The sequence below is a fragment of the Hypanus sabinus genome, chromosome 1 (genome assembly GCF_030144855.1).
Source record: "Hypanus sabinus isolate sHypSab1 chromosome 1, sHypSab1.hap1, whole genome shotgun sequence".
NCBI lineage: Eukaryota > Metazoa > Chordata > Chondrichthyes > Myliobatiformes > Dasyatidae > Hypanus > Hypanus sabinus.
This window is the reverse complement of record NC_082706.1, coordinates 77,875,077-77,898,970: the sequence shown is the minus strand read 5'-3', so window position 1 is coordinate 77,898,970 and position 23,894 is coordinate 77,875,077. Positions and strand designations below refer to the sequence as shown.

Genomic DNA, 23,894 nt, shown 5'->3' with positions numbered 1-23,894 from the left:
GGAGTTGTTTGATAGTTAGCACTAACTTGGTGGGCTGTTGAGCCTGTTTCCATGCTATAAGACCCTATTACATAAATACTTCACATACAATAGTATTGGTTTTATTTGCTTATTGTACTTCTGTTAATAAAAAGGTAATGCAATCATTTTATTTTGAACCAAGCAAAGCGTATAACCCAGCTAATTTTTCTACCAAATAATATTCTTCCTTGCAGGCTCAAACTCTGTACATAAGTTCTTCACATATGATAGTAATGGTTTTATTTGTTTATCGTACTTCCGTTTAGATAATGCAAAAAGTTTAACCAAGCTAATTTTTCTGTCAAATAATGTTTTCTCTTGCAGGCTCGAATTGGAGGATTTGCAGCTGAAACACAACTCAACTCTCAAACAGTTAATGCGAGAATTTAACACACAATTAGCACAGAAAGAGCAGGAGCTTGAAATATCAGTCAAAGAGGCCATAAGTAAGTCAAAGTTGTGCTTTGGTAATTCATCGAAATTTTCATTTGTCTTTCATCAAAAGACCTTTGATAATCGAATCATTTCACTAAAGGAATATGATATTTATTCAATTTAGTAGGATTTTCAAATTTCATATAGATTTTGCACCATAACAGGAGCCATACTAAGCTTTCTGGAAATTGGCTACGTACTCTACTTGCATTTTAAAAAAAGAATGGAAGGAGTAATGAAATGGTCATTGTTATCAAAGATGAAAACGGTCCCTTTGGCCCAACTCATCCATTCTGTCCCTATATATTTGAGCTAGTCCCATTGCCCCACATTTGGCCCATACCTCTTTAAACCTTCCCTGTCCTGTCTAAATTTCTGTTAAAGAAGGCAAGGTCCTGCACTTGAGGCTGCTTAGCAAGATAAAAGCCCATGGAATTACAGGGAAGTTACTAGCGTGGGTGGAGCATTGGCTGGTCAGCAGAAAACAAAGTGGGAATAAGGGGATCCTATTCTGGCTGGCTGTCAGTTACCAGTGGAGTTCCACAGGGACCAGTGTTGGAACCACTGCTTTTTACGATGTATGTCAATTATTTGGACTATGGCATTAATGGATTTGTGGCTAAATTTGCTGATTATACAAAGATAGGTGCAGGAGCGGGTAGTTGGGGAAACAGAGAACCTGAAGAGAGACTTAGATAGTTTAGGGGAATGGGCAAAGAAGTGGCAAATGAAATACAATGTTGGAAAGTGTATGATCATACACTTTGGTGGAAGAAATAAGCAGGCAGACTATTATTTAGATGAGGAGAGAATTCAGAATCCAGAGATAAAAGGGAATTTGGGAGTCCTTGTGCAAGATACACTAAAGGTTAACTTCCAGATTGAGTTGGTTGTAAAGAAGGCGAATGCAATGCTAACATTCATTTCTAGAGGTATAGAATATTAGAGCAGGGATGTGATGTTGAAGCTGTATAAGGCACTTGTGAGACCACACTTGGAGTATTGTGTGCAGTTTTAGGCTCCTCATTTTAGAAAGGATATACTGACTTTGGAGAGGGTTCAGAGAAGATTCACGACAATGATTCCAGGAATGAAAGGGTTACCATATGAGGAATGTCTGGCAGCTCTTGGACTGTATTCCCTGGAGTTCAGGAGAATGAGGGGGGATCTCACAGAAACATTCCAAACGTTGAAAGGCCTGAACAGATTAGATATAGCAAAGTTACTTTCCATGGTAGGGGATTGTAGGACAAGAGGGCACGACTTCAGGATTGAAGGATGTCCTTTTAGAACTGAGATGCAGAGAAATTACTTTAGTCAGAGGGTGGTAAATCAGTGGAATTTATTGCCACGAGTGGCTGTGGAGGCCAAGTCATTGGGTGTATTTAAGTCAGAGATAGATAGGTTTTTGATAAGCCAGAGCGTCAAAGGGTATGGGGTGAAGGTAGGGGAATGTGGATGACTGGAAGAATTGGATCAGCCCATGATTGGATGGCGGAGCAGACACGAAGAGTCGAATGGCTTACTTCTGCTCCAGTGTCTTCTGGTCTTAAATGTTGTAATTATATCCATGTCCACCACTCCTAATAGCTCATTTCACTTACTCCTCTCTGTGCAAAAATTTAACTAGGGATCACTTTTAAAACTTTCCTGTCTTAGTTTTGACCTACACTGTCTTGAATTATTCTGAATAAAATCAGGATCAGCTTTAATATGCCAAGACATGTTGTTTTGTGGCTCCCAATAGATAAAAAATTAACTACATTAAGAAATACAGACAGACATACTTTATTGATCCCGAGGGAAATTGGGTTTCATTACAGTCGCACCAACCAAGAATAGTGTAGAAATATAGCAATATAAAACCATAAATAATTAAATAATAATAAGTAAATTATGCTAAGTGAAAATTAGTCCAGGACCAGCCTATTGGCTCAGGGTGTCTGACACTCTGAGGGAGGAGTTGTAAAGTTTGATGGCCACAGGCAGGAATGACTTCCTATGATGCTCAGTGTTACATCTCGGTGGAATGAGTCTCTGGCTGAATGTACTTTTGTGCCTAACCAGTACATCATGGAGTGGATGGGAGGCATTGTCCAAGATGGCATGCAACTTGGACAGCATCCTCTTTTCAGACACCACCGTCAGAGAGTCCGGTTCCACCCCCACAACATCATTGGCCTTACGAATGAGTTAGTTGATTCTGTTGGTGTCTGCTACCCTCAGCCTGCTGACCCAGCACACAGCAGCAAACATGATAGCACTGGCCACCACAGCCTCGTAGAACATCTTCAGCATTGTCCGGCAGATGTTAAAGGACCTCAGTCTCCTCAGGAAATAGAGACGGCTCTGACCCTTCCTGTAGACAGCCTCAGTGTTCTTTGACCAGTCCAGCTTATTGTCAGTTCATAGCCCCAGGTATTTGTAATCTTTCACCATGTCCACACTGACCCCTTGGATGGAAACAGGGGTCACTGGTGCCTTAGCCCTCCTCAGGTCCACCACCAGCTCCTTAGTCTTCTTCACATTAAGCTGCAGATGATTCTGCTCACACCATGTGACAAAGTTTCCCACGGTAGCCCTGTATTCAGCCTCATCTCCCCTGCTGATAATGTATATATATTTCAACAAGTGAGAGAGAAAAAAGATATATATAGTGGCGACCATTTGGTTCATAATGACAGACGAGGAAGTTCTTTAACTCAACCACAGTTTTTATTGTGATACACACCAAAACAGACCTGGCCCATAACCTGGAGAGAGAACCCAACCAGTCTAATGCAAACAGAGGAGGTGACCATCTCACACCCTGGTTACAGTCAGGGTGACCCACGAGTATTCAAGCGAATAACAGTATAGCCCAATGTAAAATGTGACAATAAATGAACTGGAACTTCCCACCATAATCCAACAAAAGTATTTTAACAGAAGAACAATAAACAGTACTGGTCATTAGAAATGCAGGGTGGGTTAATGACTGTGCCCCCCCCCCACCACAGTGTTTTTAATTAATTTATATAGATATATATATTTGTGTGTGTGTGTGTGTGTGTGTGTGTACGGCATCATAGGTAGATAGGGTCAATAGGAAAGATGTCAATGAAATTGAAAGGTCAGGACTTGAGGACCTGAGGTCTTGAATAGGTTAGGACTTTATACCCTGGAATATAGGAGAATGAAAGAAGATGTGAAGAAGATACACAAAATTATTAGGGGTACAGATAAGGTAAGTGCAAGCAAGCTTTTCCCACTGAGGTTGGATGAAACTAGAGCTAGTCATGAGTTAAGGATGAAAGGTGAAATGCTTGAGGGGAACATGAGGGGGATCTTCACTTAGAGTGTGGAACAAGGTGTCCACAGAAATGGTGAAGGCAGGTTTGATTTCAACATCTAAGAGAAGGTTGGATAGATACCTGGATGGGAGTAGTATGGAACCCTATATAGTCTGGGTGCAGGTCAATGGGATTAGGTAGATTAATAGCTTGGCATTTACTAGATGGGCTGAAAGGCCTGTGTGTGTGCTGTACTCTTCTATGATTATGACTAAATTGCTGCAAATATTGAAAGGTTAGGGATCAACTGTGGGCAAAGAGGCAGAATTAATGTCCAGTTTGATGACCTTCTCATGTAATCCATTCCAAAAGACCTAAACTTGGCAACATGAGAGATGGATTGATTGTACATTGAGAGTAAAATCTGGAGTTGACGTTCTTGCACACAATCTGTTCTGAATGTTATTATCGGAGAAGTGACATAGCTGCGTGTACAGGCAGTCCAAGTTACGAGCATCCGACTTACGAACAACTCATACTTACGAACGGCCTGCCATAAAGCCTATTATATTAAAAATCCATCAGCTCAAGGATGGAGAACATCGCCCGCCATTTAAAGTCAGATCACGTTGTCGTTAACACTGTTGAGTGTGTAACTTCGTATTTGGCTTAAAATTTTCTTAGCAAGATTCACCCTGACCCCCCTGTTCCAGTCAGCACCGCCTCCACTTGTCCCATTTAACTTGTCTCAGTGTGGGTGGACTTTAGGACCCGGGTAAGCTCAGGACCCTCCGCCCACAGCTGCTGCTGAATCCACAGTGTTTTTACTCCGTTCGATCACAATTGAAAATAAAATAAATTGAAAATAATAAAGCAATAGGAAAGAGATGAGATGACATCGGTCATTGGAAAAGTGTTAGGCTACAGTCGGTCAACGATTGGAACAATTTTAAAGGATACAGGTAAAGGATAAAGTGAAAATAATCGAACATGTTGATAAAGGCGCTGCCCCGATGAAAGCTACAATTATTACTAAGCAACACAGTGGTTTAATTATTGAAACACATACATTTCTTTGCATTTCTTACATTTGTTTTATTTGCATAGAAAGGTAAAATAGATACTATGTACTAAGACAAACGTTTGACTAACTGACACTAAATAATAACAGTTGTACCTGTTCCGACTTAACATACAAATCTGACTTAAAGGCGGACTCAAGACTGGAACTCGTTCGTAACCCGGGGACTGCCTGTATCTCAAATACTGTATACTTTGTTCCACATCTTGTTTTTGTATAAAAACTTCATATAAATACAAATATATGAAGGTATATAGTGGTTATACTTTGTGATTTCTTGGAGGAGGTGCAATTCTATCAGTGCACAGAAGACATTGCAATGAATCTTGATAAATGGAGCACTGTGATCTAAAATAGTGAAATGGCTCATGAGTACAATATTCATAATTACCAGAGGTTGCCAGTTACTCCATTTAATATAATTTCGTTTCTGTTTTCATCATGAATTATATTAAAACCATATGAAGATTCTCTAAGCTTGATTATTGCATTTAAATTCTATAAGTTCTTTGAAAATTTGACAAGTTGCATACGTGAAATGTTCACGTTAATTTATTGTGGAGGATATTTAATTGGTATGTGCATTAAGCCTGAAAATTAACTGCTTAAGCTTGAGTTCATGGCTAATGGAATGATTTCCAACAAATTAGAAAGAATCTTGGTTCAAGAAAAAGTAGACAATATGAAAAATCCATCAGTGAGATGGTGCCCTTGTATCACCAGCTGTACTTTCCAAGTCCCTGCGGATAGGTGGAGGACTACCTGCTTTCAAAGAAATTATTTTTAATGGTTGCCATAATTAGTTAAATTTTCAATATTCTAGGCAAAGCACAGGAAGTTGAGGCTGAACTACTGGAAACTCACAAGGAGGACATAAACCAGCTCTATCGAAAGATAGCTGACAAGGATGATTATCTGCAAAGGACAGTAAAAAGATATGAAGAAATTTTACAAGTATGTAATCCTAAAGGATTTTTTGTTTATTCTGTATGGCCATCTTGAAATACAAAGGTTATTCTGTACTGATTTTTGAAAGAAACACTGGAAATTTCAAAACTACAAACTCTTGTAAAGTGAGCCATTCAGCCCAATCCATACATATTCATGTTTGTGCTGCTTTCATCCTCCTTACTTTATCTAAATTCATAAGATAACTCTCTTATTTTTCACATGTACATTTATCAAAATTGCACTTATCTGTCCTATTCATCTCACACACTCTGAGAAAGAGTTCCACATCCCGATCACTTCAAAAAACAACTGGAGTTTGTCTTTTGTTCGGTGTCTGTTATATTGATTTTCGTTCTTCCCACAAGCTGGAAAACATCTCAATCTCTTTAAGTTATAAACAATGGCTCAGTCTTTATAGAAAAGGGTGATTTATTACCATATGTTAATTTCATTCTGATAACTATGAGTGAATTTATTTTTTGTGGCCACTTTATTAGGTACAAGAGAGGAAATTAGTAAAGTAGCCACTGAGTTTATTTATGTATAGTCTGTGCTTTTCTGCTGCTGTTGCCCATCCACTGCAAGGTTTGACGTATTGTGCATTCAGCGATGTTGTAATGTGTGCTTATTTGAGTTATTGACACTTTCCTGTCAGCTTGAACCAGTCTGGCCTTTCTCCTCTGACCTCTCTCATTAACAAGGCGTTTTTGCCCACAGAATTGCTGCTCACTGGATTTTTTTGTTTTGTTTATCGCACCATTCTCTGTAAAATCGAGAAATATTGTTTGTGTGAAAGTCCTAGGAGATCAGCAGTTTCTGAGGTACTGAAATCACCCTGTCCTGCACCAACAATCATTCCTCTGTCAAAGGCACTTAGATCACATTTCTTCCCCATTTTGATGTTTGGTCAGAGCAACAACTGAACCACGTGATCATGTCTGCATGCTTTTATGCATTGAGTTGCTGCCCACATGATTGATTGAATTAGACTGGACAACATTTTGCCTCCTGAATATCTTGTGGATTTGGGGCTGCTGATCATGAAAATCACCATGAAATTTCCAATCCAGGCACGATTTTTTTCTGAAATTCTCTACATTTGTTATTTAAATTCATAATTCAAGTCAATTAAAATGTTGCCCACAATGTAAGCTGAAAAGTTTTCTATCTTGTCCAGGCATGCCTGGGCATGTTTAGGCAGGGCAGATGCTGCATGGCAGGACAGGATTTAGAATGGCTATAAAAGCATTGTGCCCACAAACAGTTCTATGCATTGTCTTTACATGCACTGTTGTGTCATCATGTTGATGCCCATGGTCTTAATCTCATATCATATTGTGTGTACTCATTATAATAAAGTAATTGTATTTTCAGGAGTATTTGTGATAGCAAAATGTCTCACCAATGTTGCAACAACTGCGATACTGTTATATTTGTGACGAGTATGTGCTTAAATCTCAAAGATGGGACTCTACTTTGGGTGTAAAATTAGAGACCAAGGCAAAGCCTGCACTCCTCACATTTGTTGCACATGCGTTGTCAATCATAGAGCTTGCCTCAGACATACTCGAAAGTCAATGCTTGTTGCTGTCCAGATGATATGGCGAGAGTAGAAGGGTCATGTGACAGACTGCTACTTCTGTCTGACCAATATATCTTATTTCTTTGTTAAAATAAGTAATTTATTGAATGCTGCAATCTCTCTTTAGCCATGAGAGCCTTACCACATGACGATAGTCTTCTTGTACCAAAGCCACCAGAAATGGAAAGCTATACTGATACAGATTTTGAACCGTTTATGTCAAGTGAGCCTCATCTGATAAATCCGATCTGAATAAAATGACCTTATCAGAGACTTAGGTTTGTCAAAGGCAAAAGCAAAATTATTGGGTGCAAGACTGCAAGGGTGCAATCTGCTGTCACCAGGCACAACATCTGCTTTTCCACAGGCGTTAATGGGCTTTTGACTGCTTTGGTTTGCCAGTTGACCCACAACAATGGCATCTTTTTATTGATTCTTCAGTATCAAGCCTGCAAGCTCTGCTGCTACACAGCAGCAGTACACATGAAAGAAAACTTGGAATTTTTTGAAACACATGCAGCACAGCAACTAAAAACTGGTCGGAAATAGTAGCACTGCCACTATGAACGCAGCTCAGATATACCAAATACTGTTGTTTCATTTGCAAATTGGACAGTCATGCTAAAGAATCTCATTACGTTAAAAAGGATTGGCCACTCCATATGCAGTTAATTCCAGGGCAGAAAAATGTGGCACTTAAGCCACTTGTAGACCCAGCAAAGTCATTTTTGCCTCCTTTTCTTATAAAGCTGGGGCTTATGAAAAATTTTGTGAAAGCGATGAATAAGGAAGGTGAAGGATTTTGATATTTGAGAAAGATGTTTCCCAGAATAACTGATGCCAAAATTAAGGAAGGCACCTCTGTAGGTCCACAAATCGAACAAGTCATCAATGACAGACAATTCAAAAATCTTCTAGTGGGACTGGAGAGAATCGCATGGAAGGCATTCAAGGATGCTGCTGAAAATTTTCCTGGCAACTACAGAGCACCAAACTATGTGCGGTTGGTTGACAACATGCTTCAAACATACAAAACCATTAAGTGTAACAGGTTACTAAAGATTCATTTTCTACATTCCCATTTAGATTTCTTCCCTGCAAATCTTGTTGCTGTCAATGATAAGCATGACGAAAGGTTTCACCAGGGCACTGTGGTTGTGGAGAAATGGTATCAGGGCAACTGGAATCCAACACTGCTGGCTGATTATTGTTGTGCACTTAATCCAGAAGCTTTGGACACTAAATAGAAAAGAAAATGATCAAAAAAATTTTTTTTTAGCTTAGTTGAACTATTGCAAAGTATCAGCACTGTTAATGCAATGAAGTGCATTATATGTAATAAAAGTTCATTTCTTGCTCCTCCAAATTCAAACGTGATATAAGTAGTCTAAAATTATATTTGTGTTCAGCTTCAAGCAGTCTATCATAATCCAAAAAAATTCTGAGGAAGCAACAGTTTCAAAAAAAATTTGCTGTCCAGAATTAAATATGGTGGATTGGGTCATAAGTTCATCAGGGCAGCCAGTTATTTGGGACAACTCTTAAAGCACAAAAGATAATTGAGAAAATTTCTAGGATTCCCTTCATTATTTGGGACCTTAATTGAGGCAGGAGACTTTTCCTGAACAGCTACAAACTAGCTTCAGTCGTGTGGCCATTAGACTGTATACTGTGCTTAGAGGAAACAGTTTTTAAATAGTGTCAGTTGCATATGTTTGTGTTCAAAAAGCAATGATATTTGTCAATAATAATTGGTGAAGAATAAGCAGCCAGACAATTCAGAACTGTTGTTCACTGTAGTTTCAAGTATTTAGGCTTGGAGATGCCTGAAATGGCCGGGAGTGAAAATGAAACAATTTCATTCACTACTTCAAGTTAGGGACTACGAAGAATCACCCTGACTGTACAATTAAAAAGAGAATTTGCCAGATACAGTTGTCGGTAGTATTATGTGAAGGTAGCCCATTACCTGCACTAGGAGCCTGTGCTGATTTAGTTTATAGTGCATTCTGGATGAAATCCTCCATTGATTACTGTTAAGGAACTAATAACAGTTTTATAGTGCTGTTAGTATAGTATTAGTAGTAATTCATTACGTATATCATTTAAATACATTATTTGCTATTCAGTTTGTCTTTTTATACCTTTTTAATTATTTCCATAAAACTTTGGCTAATTGGAGCAACTGCTTAATTGGGCTAAAAGGTACTGTGTCCCAATTAACCGTAATCCACTGTATTTGTATTAATGAGTAGCTGTACCTAATAAGTTGCAGCTGTGTGTTTTTTGAATTAATATTCCATGTGATTTTACCAACATATAAATCAAACTTATTTTCATTTTATTCATATTAATGTTGTCTTACAATTTATTGCAATTCCTTCAATATTAACTATCCATCCAATGGCATCTTTGCATGCACGTGTTGCTGCAAATTTAAACTTACTTTTTGATTTAATAATTTTATGTAGTAATGTCTGTCACCCCTTACAGATCTTTGTGAAACTCCTTTCTCCTTCTCCTTGCTTTCTGAATAATATAGAATTTAGAACAGTACAACATATGAAAGACCTCAGCCCACCATTCAGCCCTAAGCTAAAAATGCTTAGTTACACTAATTCGTTCTGCCTACACGTGGTCCTTTACCTCCATTCTCTGTATAATTATGAGGTTATTTAAGAGTGTCTTGTGTATACCTCTATCATATCTGTCTCTGCTACCAAGCATACCAGTGCATTACAGGTACCACCACTCTTTTTCTTAAAAAAACTACCCAAGCATCTAATTTGAACTTTTCCTGTCTCACCTTAAATGTATGCTCTCTAGTATTAGATATTTTGCCCTTCGGAAAATATACTGCTCTCTAGCTATGCTTCTCATAATTTTTATTTGTTTTATAGCAAGCAGGTCTCTCCTCAATCTCTTCTACTACAAAGAAAACAACCCTAGATTGTCCATCCTTTACATTCATCACCTGCCCTCTAGACCAGGCAGCACTCTGGTAAACCTCTTTCACAACCTTCCTACATTATATTGGAGGGATTAATAGATTGAATACTCTAGATGCGGCCTACCTATCCATACACACATAGCGTGAACAGACATGTCCACATGTAACATCACTACTCTGAGATGGATTCTTGAAACAATTTTTGGAGAGTCCAACTAGGGGAGCCAAAATTGGTCCCAATTTTGGGATATGAGCCTGGGCAAGTGAAAGCCTTGACATTGTGTAAATATTGTGGGAATAACGACCACAGGTCTTGGCTTTAAGAACCTTAACTGACTGTCCAACCTCTGACAAAGATCTGTCTGTTTAGCAGTGCCTCATCAAAATAAATTAATTCCATCAATAATAATATTGTCATATACATTTGGATTTAATGTCATTTAATATTGACCTTTTTAAAATTCTATTCTATTATTTTTTTTCTGTAGTGGACTTTCTATTAAAATTCATTAAATAACTACCAAGCTGAATGTTATCTAGTGATACAATATGAAACTCACCAACTTCCAGCACTTGACCTATAGGTCATCTAGATATTTAGTCATAGCGATGTACAACACAGAAACAGACTCTTCAGCCCATCTAGTCTGTGCTGAACAATTTAAACTGCCTACTCCCATCAACCTGCACCAGGACCATAGGCTTCCATGTGGCTACCATCCGTGTAACTATACAAACTTCTCTTAAATGTTGAAATCGAGCTTGCATGCATCACTTAAGCTCATTCACACTCTCACAACCCTCTAAGTGAAGAAGTTACCCCTCAAGTTCCCCTTAAACATTTCATCTTTCACCCTTAACCCATAACCTTTGGTTATAGTTTCATACAACCTCAAGTCTCCTCTCAGTCTTTTGTGTTCCAAGGAATAAAGTCTGAACCTATTCAATCTTTCTTTGTGACTCAGGCTTTGCCAACCTGGTAACATTCTTGTAAATTTTCTCTGTACTATTTCAGCATTATTTGCATCTTTCCTGTAGTTAAGTGACCAAAACTGCACACAGTACTCCAAATTAGGCCTCACCAATATACTTGTTCATTGCCGTTAGCCTCTCTGTGTTTCTTCTCTCAAGTAGTGTACTCCACTACTCACTGTACTCTGGGTGAGAAAGCGACTCATCAGATTCCCTCTAAATCTTTTGCCTCTTAACCTAAATCTGTGTTCTCTCATACTTCTATTTACAGTACCCTTAATATGGGGAAAAGTGTTCTGCAGTGCACTGTATCTATACCACTTGTAATTTTATGTACTTCATTTGTGACCTCTTGTCACCACTTCTTGGATGACACAGCCATCTTTAATCCCACTGGTGCATCAAGCTCCTCTTAGTTTATGGAGACTTTTACTAGAATTTCACCTTTCACTACAAATGTACTAATCCTTCAACTACAATGTTTAAGTACCAATGGAAGCATACTCATTTTGGACCTCACCTGTACCTTCCAGCTCAATATACCAATCACCCCGTTGTCTGTAATGTCTCCTTTGTTTCTTTATTAATTCCCCTAATATATTATAAAACCTTCAGATTTATCTTAATCTTGTCAGATAGTGATTATTTTAAGATACATTTTGCCTTCCTAATTTCCTTTCTAAACTCCTTGTGTTTTTTATACTCTTGATGGGCCTTCCCCATCTTTAATCCTCTATACCTGTCCTTTTTATCCAAACCAAACTTTGTTACCTCACAGCATTCCAGGATCATAATAGCCCTGAAATCTTCAAGGGTAAAATGAATGCTTCCCACTATGCAGATATGGATACCTGCAAATAGATGTGGCAATCTACATTTGTCATGTCCTGTCTTGCTTTAGTGAAATTGGTCTTCCTTGCCCCCCCCCCCCCCCCAGTTTACCTTTATTCTTTGACCATCTGTATCATTTTCCAAAATCACTTTGTAATATATATTCATGATATCTGACATACCCTCCATTTGACCAACTAAAATTTCTCTAAGATTATTATTCTTTTGTTGGTCTTTGTCCATTGTGTCCAAAAGATCATCTGGACATACCAAAAACATTCAACTTCCTCTGGGCCCTTTACACTAAGGTAATCCAATTAGTATTTGAAAAATTGAAATCCTCTGTTACTATAAGCAATATTTTGACTTCTCTTGCTCTCTTGTACCTTCCCCCTCCCCCTCCCCTGTAAGACTCCCACCGCACTCACCCTCACTGTTAGAAGGTCTCTAATAAGCTCCCAACAAAGCAATGACACCCTTTTTCATAGCGTTAAAGAACATGGAAATGGGTCAATTAGTCCTCCACACCTCACTGTATTAATCCCATTTTCTAGCACTTGGCCTATTGTTTTTAATGGGAGGGTGTTTCAGCTATTTGTCTAGGCACCACTTCAATGCTGTCAACAATTATTCTTTCACCAATCCCTTTGGCAATGTGTGAGAAAGTCAGATCTCCTCTAAATCTCCTCCTTTAACCTGAGTCTGTGACCTCTCATTTTATCTGTCTGATCCTACAGTTTCCTCTGTTGCACCCCTTATATTTGTATTTGCCTCATTCATGTCCCTCTTTGCCTCCTCTGCTCCAGGGAAAATGAACTGAACCTTGTTGTCTCTTTATATCTGAAATTCTTAATTCCAGACATGTGTTGGTGAGTCTTCTCTACTTCCTCTCCAGTGCTGCTCTATCGTTCTTGTACTTTGAACAGAATTGGTTGCAGTATTCCAGCTGAGGCTCGGCCAATGTTTATTTTAAATTGGAGCTTAACTCCCTGCTCTGTATTTAGTACTCCGCCTAATGAAGACCAGCGTCTATACTAATAGACAGCTCCTTGTTTGAGGAACCATCTAGGACAGGGGTCAGCAACCTTTACCACTGAAAGAGCCACTTGGACCCGTTTCCCACAGAAAAGAAAACACTGGGAGCCGCAAAACCCGTTTGACATTTAAAATGAAATAACACTGCATACAACGTTTTTTTTGCCTTTATGCTATGTATAAACAAACTATAATGTGTTGCATTTATGAAATTGATGAACTCCTGCAGAGAAAACGAAATTACATTTCTGCATGCAACAAAAACATTTTGAACTCCGAAAAAAAGACGTTGGGTTGAAAGTTACTTTTAAGTAAAATACTCAATGTCTATTTGAGTCCTTCTTGTATTTATGAAAAACGCCGAACTTAAATTTTCCGCCAGCAGCAAACCAAAAATAACATCAGCCAGCTGTCAGCCTGAAAAATAAAAGGACTATTTCACTGAACAATGAAAAAATATGAATATACATAAAATAATAGGCAATTAAAATATTTATCATACTTGGTTAATGGGATTTCTGCTCCTGGACCTCAGCGCACAGCGTCTGCACATCAGGGCTGTATGACGTCACCTTCATCTTTACACAGGATCGCAAGCTGTCATCTGTGAGGCGTGCGCGATGTTTGTTTTTAATAAAGTTCATGTTGGAGAACACCTGCTCACTTACATATGTGGATCCAAAGATCGACAGGACTCAAAGCGCATACTTTTTAATGTTTACATAAATGTCGGGCATAGCATTCCATGTTTCGAACACAAGTTTGTCCGGTTTTGGAAGGTTTTCAATATCACTCCATTTGTGTTTCTGAGCAAGAACGGCCTTCTGACGGGCAACATCTTCAAGGTCTGCTGTCAAGCGTCTAAACTTGGACACCCATATGTCTTTGTCGGCTATGTCGGCCAGTTCCATCTCAAGATCAGGTTGACTCACACCTGCCAATGCAGTCGTATTCAGTAGGGAAGGATCGATGCTTAAGGGAGTGACCGGGAAGGATAATGTGTTTTTTTCCTCTCTGAACTCACAGAAGCGTTTCCCAAACGATGTTTGCATTGCGATGATTGCAGAATGTAAATACTCCGAAATTATCATGTCGTGACCTTGTTTGAACTCTCTCAAATTGGGGAAGTGAGACAAAGTGCCTTTCTGTAAATCTCTGGCAAGCACTGTCAACTTGCGCTCGAATGCCAAAACATCCTCCAACATGTGCAGGGCTGTACGTCCTTACCCCTGAAGAGCTGTGTTCAGCGTGTTCAGGTGCGCTGTCATGTCTACCATGAAGTGTAGCTTTTCCAGCCACTCTGGCTGTTCCAGCTCAGGAAAGGTGAGCCCTTTGCTGCCCAGGAAAGTTTTCACTTCTTCCAGACACGCGACAAAGCGTTTCAGCACCTTCCGTCTGGACAGCCAGCGATAAAAACACGTTGTAGCGGTGTCAGTAAACTTCAGTCAAAGATAGCTTTATTCGAACTAAACAGCCTTGCTTTTAAGCCTCCCTCAACCCAGCCCCCATGGACGCAGATGCTGCAAAAGACGCGTACTCACAAACCCCCGTAGGCTATCTCCCTTAGCCGGAATGCTGGCTAATTGTGAGCCGTTTCGGATGTGCCAGGAAATGTGTCGCCAAACTTAGATTGTACAAGATCACCATAATCTTCAAATTTAGAATTACATTTCAAAAGCTAACAAACTAACATAAAATACATTTTAATTAAATACTGACCAATTATTTCCCAAAGCCACAGGGAGCCGCAGCACAGAGATGAAAGAGCCACAAATGGCTCGGGAGCCGCAGGTTGCCGACCCCCGATCTAGGATATTCTTCCTCAACATTGAAATGGCACATCCCTTAATTAATGCATTGAACAAGCACTTCCTCTTTTACATCCTCATAAACAGGATGAAGATAAAGATAAAGCTCTGAAGGAACACACTCATTTTACCAGCTCTCTTATGAGTATTTTGATTAATTCGTAATAAAACAGCAAATAACAAGGGCTCAGTATATACTGGGGTTTTGTTTTAATGTGACAAAATCATAGCATGGCATTCATTAATAGAACTGGGATCATTTTCTGTTTTGCATGAAACCAGGGGAAAGCTGTTTGAAATGCTCAATTTTCTTTTCAGTTGACATGACAACAAATTTAACACCTGCATGGTTGATGTATTCTGAAATCTGATGTTGATATCATCCTCAGTATGTGTTTCTCCTCCATGAGTATGATAAATACATTAGTGATTTAACAATAATTTTCACATTTTTAAAGACCCGGGAAGAAGAAATGACAGTAAAGGTGAATGATCTACAGTTGCAACTGGAAGAGTTACAAGCCGAACGTAAGCTGCGTGAAGAGGGAAATCGGAATACTGAAGAGGTAATATGTTAATTATGCATGAGTGCCACTCAATATCTGAATGGTGCACATAGCTCAGAACTGTTGTTGTGATATTGTAGCTCTAAGCTTTGTTGTTTCTGTCAGTTTGTGCTATATTACAAGATTAACCACCAAAAATTGAGCATAAAATGATAATACAAGCCCAAGAGTCATTTTGAAGTGCATAGGTTTATAAAAAAAAAGTGATTTGTCTTTGTTTTCATAAAATATCATTTATTGGTGATTTTGTATTCCATTGCATTAAAATTCTATTAATTCAGCATGTTAGGTGCTTTAGTATTATTGCAATACACCGCTAGTTCAGTTTTTTAAGGTATACTCATGCTCCAGTTAGTGAATGGAGAGTCTATTACAAGGCCCTTCAAGTTTCAGGGGAGCCTGGAAAAAACAAAACCAGGTGTGGTTAGAAGAAACTATGGCTTAGCAAGTTGAGAAAGAGCACGAGAACCGGGCCTCTGGTGAGTCAAAATGGGACTCAGGAACTGGGGCCCTAGTGAGTTAGATGCCAAATCATAAATTCAGGTATTTGATCTGTCAAATAGAAACTTAGAAAACCTACAGCCCAATACAGGCCTTTCAGCCCACAAAGCTGTGCTGAATATGTCCTTACCTTAGAAATTACCTTGGGTTACCCATAGCCCTCTATTTTTCTAAGCTCCATAGACATGAGATCCAGGAGTCTCTTAAAATCACTTATGTCTGAATATGAAGTTGTTGGCATAGTCTGATTAGGGTTGTTCATCATGGGTTTGTGAGAGATGTCATGCCTCATGAGCTTAACTGACCTTTTCAAAGAATTGACAAAATATATTGATGAAGGTCAAGCAGTGAATGAGCTATGCATAGACTTCTAGTAAGACAATTGGATAGGTTCCCCATTGTAGAAGAAGAGGCGAGTCAGGGGGGCTACATGAATTTGGAATTGTCTTGCCACAGAAGGCAGAGAGTGGTTGTAGATGGAGTGTCTTCTGCCTGGAGGCCCATGATGCTCCACAGGGATTCAATCTGGGACCCTCTGCTCTTTGTAATTTACATACATGACTTGTATGAGGAAGTGGTGGGGAGGGTTAGTAAGTGTGTAGATGCTACAAAGGTTGCTGGTTTTATGGAAGGTGCAGATATAGGCACCGTGCAGAACTGGGCTGAGGAATAATGTAGACACACCCATTTCTCTATGTCTTCACATTGGTCACCATCAAGTTAGAAAGAAATAACTTGCCCTGTGCAAAGCTAGGCTAACTATCCCTAATCAGGCCATGCTTTTCCAAATGTTTATAAGTCCTATCCCAAACAATCCTGTCTAGCAGCAATGACTTGTGTCATTGACTTGCAACTCACTGATCTATATTTTCTACAGTTCTCCTTATTTCCCTTCTTGAACAATGGAACAACATCATCCACTTGCCAGTCCTCTGGGACTTAAGCTGTGGCAAGAGAGGACAAAAAGATCTTGATTAAGGCCCGAAAAATGTTATCTTTTGCATCTCCCAGCAACCCGAGTAAATCCCATCAGGCTCTGTGGACATAGCTACCTCAACAAAAAAAAACAACAAATCTTTTAGGGTTCTGTAAATGTTTTTTATTGTATGGGTTCTGGGAACTATTCTGTACTGTTAGCAGACAGTTTTGATAAAGACTATCGTGAACTATTGATTCTATTTATGAAGGTGTAATTTAGTTGTAACAGAAAACAATGTATTTTGATTTTTTTTATGTTGATTCATGCAGGGACATCTTCACACAGTAACAGAATTGAAGGTGAGACATTATTTCAATGTTTATTTGCTTATTTCAAAGCTAAAGTTCAAGAAAATACCAAAATATTTAGAGGGATATTTAAATATTTAAGTTTTAATGGTCACATCAAAACATGAAGTGAAATGCATTCCAAGGATGTGCTGGGGGCAGCGCAGAAGTGAAAAAATGCTTCTGGCACCAGTATAGTATGCCCCAACTTACAAACCCTAACCTGTGCATCTTTTGCAGTGTGGCACAAAACCAGAGCATTTGGAGGAAACACAGACAACCATGGGGAGAACATACAAACTCCTTCCAGACAGTGGCAGGAATTGAACCTCAGATTACTGGCGCTGTATGAACTGGTCCCCGAATGGCCTAAACAAGGCCTAAAAAGCTAGGTCTAAAATACACCCACTAAAGGGCCAACACTGCACCCAATAATTAGGAAAATTGAGAAAACAGGAGTAAGGACCCTTCAGTCACCCACCCAGAAACAGAATTAAGATAGGTGACCATTAAATAGGAAAGGTACGTCTTACTTTAGAAATAGAGCCTAGCAACTAGGCCTCAGAACAGAACCTAATTCCCCAAACAGTAACACCTAAATGGAATAGAGGGGGATAAAGATAGAAATTATAACTCTGCAATGGATAACGACCAGGAAGAATAAGATTCCTAATGATCAGTTTGATCCAGACACAGCATTCACCACAAACCCCCAGCTTCCCCCCCCCCCCCAAATGGGGAAGAATGCGTCTCCATCACATGGCCCTGCCCTGAGACCTAACATCCTCACACCTCCATAAACCCAAGTCCTCTTATTGCCAGGGGGCCAAGCTCACCCCACACCACGAGTTCTATCTCCTGCCACCCCGTGGACATCTCTTGATCCTACCCACCCCCCACCCCCCAACCTCCCAACCTAATCCTAACATCCAAAAGACCACACACCCCAACTAAACCGGACAACATCCCAGATAACCCTGGCCACACCCCCACAAAGGGGCCTACTTAACCCTGGGCCCCATGCTCCTCTTTTCTCCCCCCACCCCCCAAGGGGAGGCCTGCATCCATATTCATCAGCCCTATCCCTAAACCTAACAACTTCACCCATCCTACACACCCCCATAAACCTGAGCCCTCTCTCCATCAGGGGGCCAAGGTCACCCCACATCACAGTTTAACACTACTACGCCACCCCACAAACATCCCCAACCCTACGCTTCATCCTAATCTTAACTTCCAATGGCCCACACACCCTAACTAAACCAGACAGCACCCCAAATAACCCAAGCCACACCCCACAAAGGGGTTTACGTAACAGCTGCCCCCCACCATCTCCTCTCACATCCCCAGTCCTTTACCCTACTTCTAAACCTAACACCTCCAACCCTCCTACACACCCCTATAAACCCAAGCCCTCACCCCATCAAGGGGCCAAATTCACCCAATATCACCAGCAGTTCGGTTACTTTTTCAGCCCTCCTCCCTACTGGGGTCCTGCAGAAATCCCCCTCCCCAACGATGCCAGTTGCCACCCTTTACAGTGAATCCTCCACCCCTATTACCTAATAGGCCTGTCCCTGGGCCTGTCCCTCCCCATAGCACCCTTCAAGTAGCTTCTGCACAAACCCCAGGTCGCAGCACCCATTCCCTATAACACCCCCCCCCCAACACTATCCATAGGCAATAACTCCACCATTTTAACTTAAACTTCAGAATGGTGATTAACAAGGAGGAAGATCTCAATAAAAGCAAGTTGGGGACCGAGATGATGGCAACGTGGGCCAAAAACAAAGTGGCAGGGTGAAGTGATAATGCATCTCCAGTATGAGATGTACAAACGCTAAAGGGGGTATTTTGCACTATGCTGACAGCTGCTTTTTGTGCCACCCAATGCATTAAGTCTAGCTTTTCTGAATTTTCTGAATTTCTTGAGGATGTTTCTATATCAAGTTTGACATATTGTTCATCACTTATTTTGATTGGTTGAAATATTGAATTGTTTGTAAATTAAACCTATTGGGCTGAAACTTGTGAAACTTTCTCACTATTTACATTTACATTCGAGATCGTGCATTTTACATTCATCTCCAGAAGAAGGAACTTGGTGTACAAGTGTGCCAGGATATATTTGGTGAAGTTCTGTTGCCCTGCCCACAGAAACTTTGAAAAATAATTGGTGATGCCAAGACCTAGGCACACTGTCACAACTGTAATATTTTATATGTTGCTCCTGTCACCTTAAGCCTATACCCTGTTTTGAATGGGAAGCACACTGTGTGCATTCACCTTGTCTCTGCCCATTGTTTTATGCATGTTCCTCATTCTCCTACTGTCCAGTGAATGAAGTCCTGACCTTCCCAGCCACTGCTTATAACATAGGACCTTGAGTCCTGCCAACATTCTTTTGTATTCTGTCCATCTCAATGATGCCTTTCCTATAACAGGGTAACTAAAAGTCTGCTTCTCATTGATTTAAAATATCATATAGAAATTTGTTGGATTAATTTGGATATTAGTTAAGCTATGTGTTTATTTCTGTGATATCTTAATTTCATCTATCAGGCACAATTAGCACAAAAGACCACACTTCTCAGTGATGCCAAACTCCAGGAACAGGAATTTAGAGAGCAGGTAAAAGCAAACTTTTTATTTCCTACTGGTTAGTTTCTCAGTCCAAATTCAGCTGAATAGTTGATTATTTTCCAGATCCATTCTCTTGAAGATCAGCTTGGAGTCCATGAGAAAAGTTCTTGTTTGTCACCTTTTCGGATATCGGATAGAGGTAAGAATTTTGGAACCCTGGTTTGCTTATTTTAAATAAAAATGACAGCTTCTTGACAATTGAATAGGTTATTATATTGCTCGCTCTGAGAATGGTGCATTTGGGCTTACTTTGTCTTTAATATATTTATAATTACTTTGAGATGCAAGCAACATTTTATGCAAGAAGGTAGTAGTCAGCCATATTTTGAGCTACAGTATTCCTAATGAAGGTATACCCAAATTAAGAAAGTTGGTAAATTCAAATTCTTAACACCAGCAACAATGAAGGATGGTTAGTGATTTTATAAGAGCCTGCAGGTGGTTATATTCTTCTCCTTTTCCCCTAAATTGTTAAGAATTTGCAAGTTTAAGACATGTTTTTGACACATGTCCTTGATGTAGTCTAGGCAAGTAACTGCAGTGTACAATGGTTATGGTGCACTGATGGTAGAAAAAGTAAACATTTTGAGTCATAAACATGAGAAAATCTGTAGATGCTTGAAGTCCAAGTGACACGCACAAAATGTTGGAGGAACTCAGCAGGCCCGGCAGCATCAGTGGTTAAGAGTACAGTCAATGTTTTGTGCTGAGACCCTTCATCAGGTTTTATGGGTGGTAGGTGGGTTATCAATCAAGGATGCTTTGTCCTGAGCAATTTTGTTTGCTTGTGTTTGGAGGTACACTTTTTTAGGCTATTGAATATTCTATTATACTTATGATTTGTGCCTTGTGGATGGAGAGAAGGTCTTTGGTGTCAAGAAGTCCATAATTCACCACAACATAGTGACAAGTGAGTTTATTGTTATTTAACTACATACATATGTATAATGTACAAACTGTATATAGAATCAAAACAATGTTTCCAAACCAGTGTATAAAACACATTTCACTCATAACACAAGATAACTCATGAAGGTAAGGATAAAATCTACAGATGAATCACAGGTAAGTAACAAAATAAAGTGCATTATTATTAAATATCGTTAGGTACGGAACAGATTAACCAGTGACATCTCGAATACAATATGGCTGGGAGTTCAGAACCTTAAATGGCCTGAGGGAAGACACTGCTTATCATCCTGACTGTTCTTGCTTTTATGCATCGTAGTCTCCTGCCTGATGGTAGAAAGTCAAAGAGGATGCTGGATGGATGGGTGGGTGGGATCCTTAATAATACTAAAGGCACTCTGTATGCAGCACTCTTGATAAATATCTCTAATGGATGGTAGGGAGACCTCTGAGATCCTCCTGGTTGTTCTCACAGTCCTTTGTAGGGACTTCAGGTCTGATGCCTGACTGCTCCCATACCAGCTGGAGATGCAACTTGTCAGGATGCTCTCAGTGATGCCCTGAGCACACAGCCTTGGGGAGTACTGTTCTTAACGTAATGGGACGAGAGATATTGCTGCCCACAAGGACTGACTGTGGCCTTACTGTTACAAAGTCCAGTATCCAATTGCAGAGGGAGATATTGAGACTCAGCGAGGACAGTTTCCCCACCAGTTTCTGGGGTATGATGGTGTTGAATGCCAAGGGTCTCGGCCCGAAACGTCGACAGCGCTTCTCCCTATAGATGCTGCCTGGCCTGCTGTGTTCCACCAGCATTTTGTGTGTGTTGTTTGAAATATACATTAAACAGCAGTTTAGCATTTGAGACCCCATTTTCCAGGTGGGGCAGAGCCTATTACATTATCAGTGGATCAATTTGAGCGAGAAGCAAAATGGAAAGGGTCCAGTGTAGCCAGGAAAAAGGCTTTAATGTGCTCCATGAGCCTTTAATCTGATCCTATAGCCACAATATTTATCTGGCTTATGCAGTTCAATTTCTGATCCACAGTAAATGTGTATTAGTTTCTTTCGATTCTGTGAATGACTATATATCTGCAACATGACGATGATGAAGTTGTGTAGGCTTATTAATTGTGGTGGTTCACGTGCTTCCAACAAACAGACCCAGCCTGGCAAGTCTTAACCAGCTTCATTAGTAATGACGTTACCATGTACTCAATGAAATCCCCTGCCCATGGTGTATTCTTTGCCTTTTGTTTCTTTCATTTTATTCAAATTGGGACACACTGTAAAAACTCCATCTCTTGCACTCTGGGTGGCCCAGTCAACACTTGACATAATTGACATCTCCTTTGAGCATTATCATACTATTCTCACAACTACGTGAAATTTTTCAACACACCTGCCTGCTTCTCATTGTGGAGTCTATAATTCAGCCCTACCAAGGTGACCATTAATTTCTGCCCAAATTGCCTCGTTTAGATGATTCCACAAAATTATCTTCTCTATGCACTTTTACCTGTTCCCCTGTCCCACCTAAAGCATTGGTAACCTGAAACATGGAGCTGCCAATATTACCCTTCTTTGTCATCTTTATGTTATGGCTGAGAGGAACGCAGCACTGACAACAGACCACCATCAGTGAGGATAGGCAACAACATCTCTGCCATGATTATTTCACAAATGGTGCCCTCAAGGCTGTGCCTTCAACCCCTTACTGTACTTCCTTTGCTCTCACAATTGTGTGGCTGGAGTCTATTCTAATTCCATCTGTGCCACTATAGTGGGCCAGATCTCAAATTATTACAAGATAGAGCACAGGAAAGAGTTTGAGAGCCTTGCTGTATAATATCAAGACAAGAATCTTTCCCTCAGTGTCAACAAAACGGAAGAATTGGTCATTGACTAAAGCAGAATGCCTCCCCTGTATCTGTCAATGGTGCTTAGGTGAAGATTGTCAAGAGTTTTAAGTTCTCAAATGTAAACATCACCAATGGCTTATACCAGTCCAACCGCTGAGATGTTATAGCCAATAAAGTACACCAGCAGCTCTAACTCCACAAAAGGCGAGGGAAATCTAACATGCCAGATTTTACAGATGCACCATAGAAAACATCCTATCTGGATGGGTCACAACTTTGGAAACTTCTCTGCCCAAGACCATAAGAAATTGCAGCAATTATGGATGTAGGTCAGTCCATCACAATGTCCAGACTCCCCTCTGTGGACTTCGTCTGTACTTCACTGCCTCAGTATAATCAAAAATTCTCTCACAAGCCATTCTCTCTTCTCTCGTTTCCATTGGGCAGAAGATAGAAAAGCTTGGGAATATCCACACTGGGCTCAAGGAGAGCTTCTACCCTGCCATTATAAGATAAACTCCTGGCCACACAGTGTACCATGTCATCATGCCCCTTTCACCTTATTGTCCATCTGCACTGCACTTTCTCTGTAACTAATTGTAGCACTATATTTGTATGACCTCCATGTACTTTGGTTTTGAAATGAAATATGTGGTTGGCATGCAAAGCAGTTTTTCATGATGTTCTAGTATCAATTACATATTAATGACACGGAGAATGGAGTGAAGGGTCAAATGCTATATTGGCATGGAGCTGTGGTAAACAGTGGGGAGAATAGATGGACAAGTAGGTGACATTGAAGAGAAAATTATGAATTGAAAGACATAGACCAAGTAAAGAAAAACAATTTAGAATAACGACACAGTATACAGGATGTGCAGGAACAAAGGAATCTGGATCTATGAAGACATATAGAAAGAAGTATATAGTCTCTGAGAACTCTGGACAATACTTTTTTTTTAAAATGTTGCTTCCTCACAAGTTTCTTTTGTTTATGCTTGAAGCTGAACACAAATATAATTTCAGACTTCTTGTATCATGTAGGAATCTGGAGAAACAAGAAATGAACTTATAGAATATGTGTTTAATTGCATTGTAATAGTTCAACTGAGCTTAAAAAAAAGATTTGATGATTTTTGTTTGTACTCAGTGTCTAAAGTTTCTCGCTTAAGTGTCCAACACTAATCAGTCAGTACTGATGGATTCCAG

At 39.8% G+C, this 23,894-nt stretch overlaps 1 protein-coding gene across 4 annotated transcripts in view; it reads left to right on the top strand.

Moving 5' to 3' along the window:
• The window catches only part of golga4 (golgin A4), a 192,904-nt gene that overhangs the window by 148,133 nt on the left and 20,877 nt on the right, over positions 1-23,894 (top strand). For all 4 annotated transcript variants that reach the window (XM_059971108.1, XM_059971100.1, XM_059971093.1 and 1 more), the window contains 6 exons: positions 346-467; positions 5,633-5,763; positions 15,397-15,504; positions 17,254-17,283; positions 19,834-19,902; positions 19,978-20,053. In XM_059971108.1, coding sequence (XP_059827091.1) covers positions 346-467; positions 5,633-5,763; positions 15,397-15,504; positions 17,254-17,283; positions 19,834-19,902; positions 19,978-20,053 — 536 coding nt within the window. The remainder of the gene's footprint in view (positions 1-345; positions 468-5,632; positions 5,764-15,396; positions 15,505-17,253; positions 17,284-19,833; positions 19,903-19,977; positions 20,054-23,894) is intronic.